The 12,334-nt window shown below is 45.5% G+C and overlaps 1 protein-coding gene across 1 annotated transcript in view; it reads left to right on the forward strand.

Annotated features, from left to right (window-relative positions):
• TGFBR2 (transforming growth factor beta receptor 2) overlaps positions 1 to 12,334 on the forward strand; it is a 94,348-nt gene that overhangs the window by 31,134 nt on the left and 50,880 nt on the right. Inside the window, exons 2-3 of the mRNA XM_059939063.1 lie at positions 3,727 to 3,895; positions 7,700 to 7,890. Of these exons, the coding sequence (XP_059795046.1) occupies positions 3,727 to 3,895; positions 7,700 to 7,890 (360 nt within the window). The remainder of the gene's footprint in view (positions 1 to 3,726; positions 3,896 to 7,699; positions 7,891 to 12,334) is intronic.

The raw sequence follows: 12,334 nt of genomic DNA on the forward strand, positions 1-12,334 counted from the left end.
GGACTGGAATGCACAAGAGGCAGTTGTAAGTGGAGTGAATCACCATCCCCCCCACATTCTGCCCCACTGGCCCTGCCCCCCACTCTGATTAGCCTTGAACTATCCAGCATGTTCTCAGTGACCTGCGAGGACTCCGGGGTGGGCCTCAGATTCTTCACCTGGGGCTATGGGCTTTCAGGGAATCTGTGAACCGGCCTCTGAAGCCAAGAGCAAAAGCTTGTATGCATTTCTCTCTGTCCCCTCGCCCCAAAGTGAGCACTTAAAGCCTTTATCAAGATTAGGTGACCCCCAGTAAAGGTGAAGGGAGCCATGCTCCTGCACTTACCTCTCTATCCCACCACTGCACCTGTTCACAAAGGACAACACTGGCCTTAAGCGGAGCCTGGATGCTATTTGCTGGTGGAATCATCCAGATCAGGAGCCTCCTGGGTCCGCTAGTAGGGAGTGCCTGGTGGGGTGGGGGCATGGCAGTGACTATGCCCTATGTCAAGGCTTTCGAACTTTTCCAATTAAAAAAAAAGCTGGTCAAGCTACAAAGTCTGCTCACCTTAGCAGCGGTAGCTGTTACTGTAACAAAGGGAAAAATGGGGCCCGCTCGCTGGGTACTCAGGAGGCTCTATGTGATAACTTAGCACCTTGACTAGCACATAGTAGGTGCTTAATATGGACAAGTTCTGTTGTATGCGTCCCCCTCCCTCCACATGCCTGTGCCTCCGCGTGTGGAGTCAAGTTGTCCTTTTGCCTTTTCCCCAGAATTCAGCCGTGAGATTTCTCTTTTTTGGCCTCTCCATCTGGCAGCAGGGCTGTGCATCTGCCTGTCTCCCGGCCCCCTGAGCTCTGCAGCCTACTGGACCCTCTTTCTTCTTCTTTCTCTCTTCTTTCTTTTTTTTGATGACCCTTTTTTGTCTCTTCCCTGTGGATTGTGTTTTGCAGGCATCAGATCTGAAGCACTTGCACTTGTCAACATATCTGTGGTCGCCGCTGCAGCTCCCAGCACCAGTCACATCTGGTTTTTTTCTCTCCCATCACTCCTGACTCTGCCACTTTTGTCACACTTCTTAGCTTTTGTTAGAAAAGGATCTGCCAGCCCAGGGAAGGACTCCTTTCCATCAGCAGTGTGTCAAAGTGCTAATCACGTGGCTTTAGGTGTATGTTTTTCACAAGGAAACATCTTCCAGCTTTATTGAGGGGCTACCCCACCACTGTCACATACATTATATATGCGTTTGTGTGTTGGGGGCTGGGAGGGTATTTTTGTGCTGATTTGTTTTGTGCCAGTTATGTCGTTTCCAACTAATTCCAGGTCAGGGTCTCAGCCTTGGTTGCACGTGAGAATCGAGAATTGTCTGAGCAGCTTCTAAAAGACCTGGTGCCCAGGCCACCCTCCAGAATAATTAAATCAGCATGTCCGGGGGGTGGGGCTGCTTCATGAGTTTTTAAAGCGCCCTAAGTGATGGATTCCAACATGGCCCCAAAGTTGATAACCACTAATAGAGGCTAAAATCCTAAAATGCCTGGAAGGCTGAATTCCAAGTCTTGGAGGCTTGATTTTATATTTAAAAACAAAGCTTTCTAACCAGCAAATAGATGTTTGTCTGAAACTACTCTATTAAAAAAATCAAATAAACAGAACATGGCCTAGCTTTTTTTTGTTTTGTTTTGCCTTGCCCATGTCTTGTAGGGAAGCCTGAAGGGTTAAATTAGCTGTTTCACAAATGGATCCAAATCTAACCATTGTAGAAAATATATATATATTCATTGTTGTTTTGGTCCCAAATGGAACACAAGATTCAGAGAGCATTGTGGCCTGTATTTTTAGCTAAGCTTAGTTAGAGCTCTTGGTTTGGGAGACATTGAGAATTTCAAAATAGTTTGTTACCTAAAAATACACTTCCTGAAATGAACTTGAGGCCTGAGAGGGATGAATGGGTTTATTTTTTTGCTTCTATATTTAATGTACCACAAGAAAGCAAATCTTAAATTTATATAGGTTTATATTTTTAGAGACCCAGGAAACAGGTGCTATGCCCAAGCGACAAAGACGTCTGCGTGGCAAAGTGTCGGTGACAGAAACTAGAATTCATGGGCAGGGAGCGGCCATGGGAGGTCTTGGAAGCTGTGCATCCGGACTTAGGCTGGAGCGTCCTTAACACAGAAGAGGATGAGGAGGATTTGCTCAGGCCTTTCCAATGGTGACCCTGGGAGAAGCACCCTCCCGCTTCCTGATGGAGTCTGGTCTAGTGCCCCCTGCTGTCCGGGTGCTTAATCTTTCCTAGTCTAGCAAAGAAGTGTCTTTGAGTTCGCGTTTGTTGACAATAGCCTGGTCTCACTCTCCAAACTCATGCCTTTAGTTACCACCATTGCCAATGGAAAAGGATCTCATTGAGGAAAAAAAGAGGGAAGGGGTGTTACACCTTTTTAGCGCGTCTCAGCATGCAGACATGTGTTGCCAAGGACAGTTTGTCTTCAGTGTGTTACTGGTGAACGTGAGTGAATATTGCGTGTATCATCACACTCCCCCAAGGGGAGGGAGGAAGCTCTCTGTCCCTTCCCACCTGGCGCCAAGGCCAGATGTGAATTTCTTGTGTTCATTCCTTCGTGTATTAGCTAGTCACCATTGATTCAGTACGTTTGTTTGGATGTCTTCTATGTGACAGCCCCTCTTCTTGGCCCTGGAGAAGCAGTGTTGGAAACAAGGCAGAGAAGGCCTCATGGAGCTTGCATTTTGGTGGTTGGAGCAGAAGCCAGTGAGTGATGGAGATTGTGCAGAAGATCAAACAAAACCCTATGTTGGTTCCTTGTGGGCTGCTTTAGGATGAAGAGGTGACATTTAACCAGAGATCAGGAAGGTGACAAGAAGGCAGGCAAAGGGCACAGCAAGGGAAAGGCCTGAGGAAGACAGGAGCTTGGCTTCTTCCAGGAAAGGCCCGTGTGTCTTAAAAGGTAGTGAGTGAAGAATAAGAGGGTGGCTGGTGGCGGTGGGAGGGATGAGGTCAGAGAGGTTGCCGACAGCAGACCCTTGAGGTGGAGCTTGCTGGCACTAACCTGTGGGACTCCAGGCCTCACCTGTGTGTGTGTGTCAAGGAGACACACCTTATCAACTGAGTTGGCTCAAGGCAACAGGAAGCAGTCAGAGCCAGGCTCTTGCAAAGAAGGCCCCGATAGCTCTGTCGGGTGTAGGTCAGGAAAGCGATGGCAAAGTCCCCTGTCACCCCCAGGGTCTCCTCCGAGCTGGCCGACCCCCTTTCCCCCCGTCACAGCTCTGCTCCTCGTGACCCCTCTCTGCCCATGAGGCGGTGACTCTCGTCTGGCTCCCATGTCTTCCGTGCCTCTCTTTATTTTGGGTTGCCCTGCCCTGGTCTGTTTTAGTGTCCATCCACCAGCTAAACTATAATTTCCTTAAGGGTACGTTCCCCAGCACCCAGCGCCATGCAGTGGGGCGACGCAACCTCTGTCTCTGGATTGAATGGGGAGGCTTTTGTAGAAAGAGTGCCTTATGACGATCACTGACAAAGGCAAGAAGTTACCAAACCTCCTCCACCCCAACCATCTCCACCCTGCCCTGGCTTTCATTACAAAATTCTAATCTGATGTGGAAGCATTATGTGGCCTTTCTCCGCATTCATGCTTCTGACACCAGGTTCATTTGAAATTGCATCGTATCAGGAATCCACTGGCAGCTGATTATGTTGGTTAATCACGTAATGCATCTCTTTTCCCTCCCAGTTAACAGTGACATGATGGTCACTGACGACAATGGTGCCGTCAAGTTGCCGCAGTTGTGTAAATTCTGTGATGTGAGATTGTCCACCTGTGACAACCAGAAGTCCTGCTGGAGCAACTGCAGCATCACGGCCATCTGTGAGAAGCCGCAAGAGGTCTGCGTGGCTGTCTGGTAAGGCTGCCCTGTAACACCTTTCTTTCCCCTTTTATACGCAGTGTGCGTTCGTGGTACGTAGTCACGTGTCTCCATGCCCGAAACTTCGACATCTGTCCCGTTCCCTTCCCTTTAGACCATCTCCTTTTCAGTCGTTCAGTGTAATTTCTAGAGATACTCTGTACATTTTCAAATACACACATGTACCTTTACTATTTATAAGTCTGGAAACCATTCCTTGTGTCCAGGAGAGGGATTTGCCACTTACTAGTCATTTAATTGAGACCCCTTGGGATCCCCGTAGTGACGCCAGGAGCTTTGTTCTTCTGACGCAAACTCAGTCCTGTCTCATGGAGATGAAAGGTGGGCTGTTGCAAGAGGGACGCACTTTTCAAAAATGGGGGAAGCGACTCGGCATCAGGAGACAACCTATTCCTTAGTCAGAAGCCTTGGCCAGTGCCTCACACCACTGCTGGGCCAAACACAGCGTCTTCCTCTGGGAGCAGGACCACATCTTCCTCTTGGAGCAGATTCCCTTCTCTCCCTCCCTCTCTCCACCCCTCCCTCCCCTCCCTCCCCCCCTTCCCCTCCTTCCCCCCTCCCTGTCCCTCTCCCTCCCTCCCTCCCTCCCTCCCTCATCCTCCCGTCTTGCCAGGCATGCACACACACAGACACACACACACACAGACACACACACACACACACACACACACACACACACACATACACAGTGGGTGCTCATGAATCATTTGATTAACTCATAGTTATGAATTGGGAGTATGAGCCAGAGATTAAAAAAAAAATAGAGATCATTAAGAGAGTCCTTATTTTATAAAAAACTACACATTCATTAATGAAATATAACATTTTGAAGCCTTATTCTGATGGTTTCAATTTATCAGCTACTTTTTTAAAGTAACCTCTGTGTCTCCTGGCCATTTGCAAATGAGAATGTAAACCCAGATATCTTGCCCGCTCCTTTTGGAAGGCGTCTTTTGAGACTTTCTCCAGACCGTTTATACTCAGCCTTGATGATAAATCTGAAACCCTGGCACATTTCCCTATGTACCAGGACATGAATTAGGTTCTTAAGAACTAAAGGAATGTTAACAGCAAAGATCTGTCACGGCAGCTTGCCATACCTGCCAGCTGCACTTGTGTCCAGCTCTGAGCGGTGCTTTTGAAACAGGGATTTTGACAGAGATGGTGTTCAGAGCAGAGGCACGAGTGTGATCAGAGGTTCAGAAGCGTGCCATCTGAGGGCGGGTGGGGGCAGTTGGCCACGGCTAGTCCAGTAAAGAGGATGTGGGCTCTGTTGAGAGATCTGAAGGGCTCTCAAGTGGAAAATACAGTAAACTTGTTGTGCAGAACTCTGCAGGACAGAAGGAGACCCGTAACATTTACAAGGGGACAGACAGACTTGTACTCAGGATCAGTTGAAACATTTTCTCAGTCGTGGTTTCCTGCCAGTGGGACAGGCTTCCTTCTCTGGAAGAGTCAGACCAAGTTCAAGAGAGGACGGAGGACCACTTGTCAGGTTCGGGGCAGGAAGCCTCAGACCCCAGACCAGGTGACCCCAGGCTCCTCTTCCTTTCTGTTTTCTGCTGACTGTCTTTACTTAAATATCCACTGGAGGTGAGAACATACTTCTGCACCCAAACAGGCTCTTTTCATTAAAGGTAGTTTCCCTACCCCAGTACAAGTCCAAGGGGTGGAGTGTGAATCACGCGTCCCTGGCACTGAAGCTTTGCTGTCTCAGAAGATGCGGGCATGTGGGGAAGCCTCTCTGTGCCCTCTGTGTCTCAGCCCTGAAGATTAAATACAGTGAACGTTATTTTTACCTTTCTGGGCAACGACACATTTGGATGTGGAGAGAGGGAGGCGCCAGGGATGTTGTCCTGCACCCCCGCCCAGGCAGCACTGAGGCGCTCACCCTGGGCTGAGGGGTCACCCCAAGCCCTCCAGGGGTGCTCCTCCCCTCCGCTCCCCGAGCTGCTTCACTGGAGTCCGGCAGGTTCAGCCTCTCTGTACCAGCAGCCAGCATCCCAGGACTGGTTGCTGCAGCGGCCCAAACGCCTGACCGCTTTGCCTCAGCTTGGGACAGCTCTGATGGGCCATCCCAGCCCCCAGCTGCCCACAGGTCAGCAGAAGCCTCATCGCGACCCCCTCCCCGCTCCGTGCAGCATTGCTGCCTTTGGTCCCTGCAGGGAAATCTCCCTAGAGCTCCTGCACAGGGATCCAGAGATCTCACAGCCTCAGAGTCTGCGACCGGGGCACGCACACTCGGACACCAGGCTATCTTGGGAATAGCCCAGTGGGGGAATAAAAGACTCTGCTCTCTGTGGTGGTACTCTCCCATGATCAGTTGTAGTGTTCTTTTCATTTCCTCGCTCGATTCCTCGATTCATTCATTCACTGAACTAATGCCAGTTGTGTACTCTTACCACGTGAAATGCTTAAGTCCTTTTCAAGGATAGAAATATTTTGGAACCAAAATTAATTTTCATAACTGGGGTTCTTTTGTCGCAGATATGGACAGCCTCTTCAGTAGCAGGGCAAAGAAGACTGTATTTATTTCACTGTATCCTCCCTTTGTGTGCTCCAGTGTACCCACAGATGTTTTGCACAGTGGGCCCCACCTGTCCGGGAGACCCCGTTACAGCACTGAGTGGAGGAAGCAGTTGAGGGCCTTACGGAGCCTCAAGCACTGTGGTTGAGTTTCCTCCCTCTGATTCTAGTTCTATAGGCAGCGGGGGGTGGAAGGCAGGGGGCTCTGAAAGAGCTGCCCCAGGGCTGCAGAGCAGCTTTCCTTCGTGGCTCAGTTTCTTCCTTGTCCCATCCCGGGGCCTCTGGAGGCTTCACAAGGCAGGGACCCCGTGCTTTTCCCTGGGATCCCGGAGGACTCAGCACGGCTTCATTCTGTTACCAAAACCAAACACAAACCCCCACCTACACAGGCGGGCACACAGCTATGGGGGCAGGGAGGGAGGTCCTTTTGTTTCATGGCCACTGTTTTTGCCGAGACCTTCCAATAGCTTGGGGGTTAAGGATAGGTAGGGGTTTTGGTGGTTTTTTTTAGGTTTTTTTTTCAAAATTTATTACTTTTTAATTTTTTATACAATCTTTAAAGATAATGCTCCATTTGTAGTTATTACAAAATATTGCCTATATTCCCATCCTTGAGCTTGTCTTATACCCAACAGTTGGTACCTCCCACTCTCCCCACCTCCCCACTGGTAACCACTAGTTTGTTCTCTGTGAGTCTCCTTCTGTTTTGTTACATTCACTAGTTGTATTTTTTAGATCCCACATATAAGTGATATCATATACTATTTGTCTTTCTCTGTCTGACTTATTTAACTTAGCGTAATGCCCCCCAAGTCCATCCATGTTGTTGCAAATGGCAAAATTTTGTTCTTTTTATGACTGAGTAATATTTAGCTAGATTCTGTCCAGCAAACTAGAGATGCAATGCTAGCTTCACAGTGCGGTCAGGATGGAAGGTTTGGAGTCACCCCGAGGACCTAGCGATCTCCTGTTTCCCCACGCCCTCCCTTTAATGATTTAATTAAGGCATAACGTGTAAAGTTCTCTGACAGGTTTGTCTCCAAGGAAAGCCCTCACGTTATGATCCTAAGTGGGTTCTGAGATAAGCAAAGGAAAAACTGAAGTGCGTGGAAAAGCACAGGACATGACGGGACAACCTGTAAGTGATGGAGAACAGGAGGCAGCGCTGCTGTTAGAAACAATGTCCTGATGGAGACACAGCCCAGACTGCTTCCCTGTGGGACCACACTCACCCCCTCCTTCTCTGTACCCCAGGAGAAAGAATGATGAGAACATCACGCTGGAGACGGTCTGCCATGACCCCAAGATCGCCTACCATGGATTCGTCCTTGACGACGCTGCTTCTCCAGAGTGTATTATGAAGGAAAAAAAGGGGTCTGGAGAGACTTTCTTCATGTGTTCCTGCAGCTCCGAAGAGTGCAATGACCACATCATCTTCTCCGAAGGTGAGTGTTCCTCTCGGGATGGTCTGCAGGCTCAGGGCACATCCCTTCCTGGCGGGTGCTGGAGGGTGGGCTCACACTGGGGACCAGGCCCCCTTCACCTGCTGGAAAGAGGGGCTTAAGGGGTAGCAGGGTTGGCTCTGGTCTGTATCAAATCTGGCTCCCGGGGCCCACATGATGATTTGTCACTGAGAAATAGTTTGTGTCACCCAGAGCAGTGGTTCTCAAAGCGCAGGGCCTGGAACAGCAGCAGTGGCATCACCTGAGAACTTGTTAGAAATGCAGACTCCGGGGTGCCACCCCTGACTGTGGAACCAGGAACTCTGGGTGCAGGCCCAGGGTGATTCTGAGGCAGCTCAAGTTGGAGAACAACTGGTCCAGAGTTGGGAGGAGGCTGTATGATTCAGGAGGGAGACTTGCTTTAACTCAAGTTGTTGTGTGTACATACTCCTAGGATTTGTCTGAAGGGGAAAGTACATTAACCTCAGTAATGATAGCCTGTTGGATGCACACTTGTCTCTATCCATCATGCATATTGTATTGGCCAAAAAGTTCGTTCGGGTTCTGTAACATCTTCCACAAAAAGCCAAACGAACTTTTTGGCCAACCCAATATTATCCTTCCCTCTCTCCCTCCTACCTTCCCTCCTGTCTTCTATCTGCCCATCCATCCATCTGCCCATCCATCATCCATCTGCCCATCCATCCATCCACCCACTTTTCCATCTCTCCATCTGCCCATCCATCTCTCCATCTGTCTATGCATCCATTCATCTATCTGTCCCTCTGTCCATCCATCTCTCTGTTCATCTATCCATGTATCTGTCCATCTGTCCATCCACTCAAACACCAGTCCATCTGTCCATCCATCCACCATCCATCTGTATATCTGTCTGTCCATCTATCTGTCCATCTCTCCAACTATTCATTGCACCCACTCATCCATCTTTCCATACAAATAGTTGATCATACTATAAATATTACCTGGCAATATTATTTTTTCACCCACCCACTTTTACTTCTCTTCTAAACAAGCAATATAGGTAGATATATTGTACACCTTTTAATTGTTGTCCAGAATTGCATAATATGGCATACCTTCTATGAGTGACTTAACCATTCTTAACTTATTCCCAAGTAAGTTGGTAGCTTATTTTAGGTGTCTCCAGTTTTCCACTTAATGCTACATTGACTATCTTTGTTAAAACATCTTATACATTTGTGCTAGTATTTCTGCAAGACAGATTTCTAGAAATGAAATTTCTGGATCAGAGGTATGCACATTTTAAATTTGGATAGCCACTATTAAATTGTTCTCCTCCCCCAGAAGATATATAAGCATATGATTTTCCATCTACTTTCTCCAGCTCTGGAGATTATAAGCCTTTTAATTTTTCCAGGCTGATGATGCAAATAATATTCTCTTGGTTTTAGGAATATAAATTCAGCATGGGGAAAGGTTATTTTAGCCCCAAATAGGTCCAATTCAATAAAAAATCCTTTTGGAACACAAGTGCTGGGTCGACACACTATCCCTGCTACTGTGTGTGTCCCGACTGTGGAAAGTGATGAGTCTCATGCTTTGTGTATGGTGCTCATGGGCAGTGCAAACCCACCTCTTTCTCTCCGTGTGTCCTTCAGCCAGTTTCCCTCCCTTCCTGTTCCACTCCCCACCTGTGCCAAGTTCTCAGTGTACAAAGGCAGGCATGTACATCTTGTCAGCGCAACACTTTCCAAAATCACTCCCCTCTTCTGTTTTTTCGTCCTACAAGCACTCCATGTCTCTCATTTTCCTTATGTAATTTGAGTTAGGAGGGACATTGTAACTAGATTAAATCACACTAAAACATGGTAACCTTGATATCCTGGTTTACCACGTTAACCTTCCCCAAGTACTTCACCTTTAAAAACAAGGCCCAGGCTACGCCAAGGGAATTAATCCCTAATAGTGGAATATCCAGACATGTTTATTACCATCTATGAAACTTTTCTCTCCTTTTGCATACTGGCTTATCCACAATGGAAAAATTTATTTCATTCAAAGGGGACAAAAGTTGATAAATGGCTTGCAAGTTGGATATATTTTATATATATGTATATTACTATAAGCTCTTAAGGTATTTATGATTTCAGTTTTCAGTGTATTTTCAACTCATGTGATAATCATGGGCCCACATTCATGTTTTCCCTCTTATACATTATCAGACTGTTTGTTTCTTTATGAGGTGAGATAATCAGCATAAAGATGGTTTCTCATTGTACAACTCAAGAAATTCAGCACAGCTGATGACTCAGATATTTGAGTGATTTCAGAGTCTTCTAAAATGCTCCAGGGAGTATGCTTAAAAATAACCATCTCTCTTCTCTCTATTTGTTGTAGGGGGATATTTTCCTCCCCTACAACATCAGGTATTAGGAAGAACACTTTGGGGTCCATTTCTCTTATTGCCACCATCTCTTCTTTATATTAAGGAATGAAAACTTTTTTTTTTAATTGAAGTATAATTGACTTACAATGTTGTGTTAATTACTGATGTACAGCAAAGTGATTCAGTTATGTACATATGTGTGTGCATGTATATATATATATATACATACACACACACACACACACACACACATATATATATATATATACACACATTTTTTAATATATTCTTTTCCATTGTGGTTTATCATGGGAGTTTTTTAAAATTGGGGTATAGTTCTTTTACAATGTTGTGTTAGTTTCTACTGTACAGCGAAGTGGAGTTCCCTGTGCTATACAGCAGGTTCTCATTAGTTATCTATTTTATACATATTAGTTAGTATATATATGTCAATCCCAATCTCCCAATTCATCCCACCCCCACTTTCCCCCCTTGGTGTCCATATGTTTGTTCTCTACTTCTGTGTCTCTATTTCTGCCTTGCAAACAGGTTCATCTGTACCATTTTTCTAGATTCCACATATATGTGTTAATATACGATATTTGTTTTTCTCTTTCTGACTTACTTCACTCTGTATGATAGTCCCTAGGTCCATCCACATCTCTACAAGTGACCCAATTTAATTCCTTTTTATGACTAATATTCCATTGTATGTATGTACCACATCTTCTTTATCCATTCATCTGTTGTTGGGCATTTAGGTTGCTTCTATGACCTGGCTATTGTAAATAGTGTTGCAATGAACATTGGAGTGCATGTGTCTTTTTGAGTTATAGTTTTCTCTGGGTATATGCCCACTAGTGGGATTGCTGGGTCTCATAGGATATTGAATATAGTTCTCTGTGCTATATAGTAGGACCTTGTTGTTTATGCATTCTACATATAAAAGCTTACATCTGCTAATTCCAACCTCCCAGTCGATCCCTCCCCCAACTCCCTCCCTCTTGGCAACCACCAGTCTGTTCTCTATGTCTGTGACTCTGTTTCTGTTTCATAGATAGGTTCATTTGTGTCATATTTTAGATTCCACATATAAGTGATATCATATGGTATTTGTCTTTCTTTTTCTGACTTACTTCACTTAGTATGATAATCTCTGGTTAATCCATGTTGCTGCAAATGGCGTTATTTCATTCTTTTTTCTGGCTGAGTAGTATTCCATTGTATATACGTACCACATCTTCTTTATCCATTCATCTGTTGATGGGCATTTAGGTTGTTTCCATGTCTTGGCTATTGTGAATAGTGCTGCTGTGAACATAAGGGTGCATGTATCTTTTTTGAATTATAGTTTTATCTGGATATATGCCCAGGAGTGGGATTGCTATATCACATGGTAATTCTATTTTTAGTTTTCTGAGGAAGTTCCATACTGTTTTCTACGCTGCACCAATTTACATTCCCACCAACAGTGTGGGAGGGTTCCCTTTTCTCCACAATCTCTCCAGCATTTGTTATTTGTAGACTTTTTAATGATGGGCATTCTGATTGGTGTGAAGTAGTACCTCATTGTAGTTTTGATTTGCAGTTCTCTAATAATTAGCGATGTTGAGCATCTTTTCGTGTGCCTGTTGGCCATCTGTATGTCTTCTTCGGAGAAATGTCTCTTTAGGTCTTCTGCCCATTTTTCGATTGGGTATTTTTTTGTTGTTGAGTTGTATGAGCTGTTTGTATATTTTGGAAATTAAGCCCTTGTCAGTCGCATAATTTGCAAATATTTTCTCCCATTCTGTAGGTTGTCTTTTCATTTTGTTTATGATTTCCTTTGCTGTGCAAAAGCTTGTAAGTTTGATTAGGTCCCATTTGTTTATTTTTGTTTTTATTTCTATTGCCTTGGGAGACTGACCTAAGAAAACATTGGTACAATTTATGTCAAAGAATTTTTTGCCTATGATCTCTTCTAGGAGTTTTATGGTGTCACGTCTTATGTTTCAGTCTTTAAACCATTTTGATTTTATTTTTGTGTATGGTGAGAGTGTGTTTTCTAACTTCATTGATTTACATGCAACTGTCTAACTT

This window comes from Balaenoptera ricei, chromosome 11 (genome assembly GCF_028023285.1).
Source record: "Balaenoptera ricei isolate mBalRic1 chromosome 11, mBalRic1.hap2, whole genome shotgun sequence".
Classification (NCBI taxonomy): domain Eukaryota; kingdom Metazoa; phylum Chordata; class Mammalia; order Artiodactyla; family Balaenopteridae; genus Balaenoptera; species Balaenoptera ricei.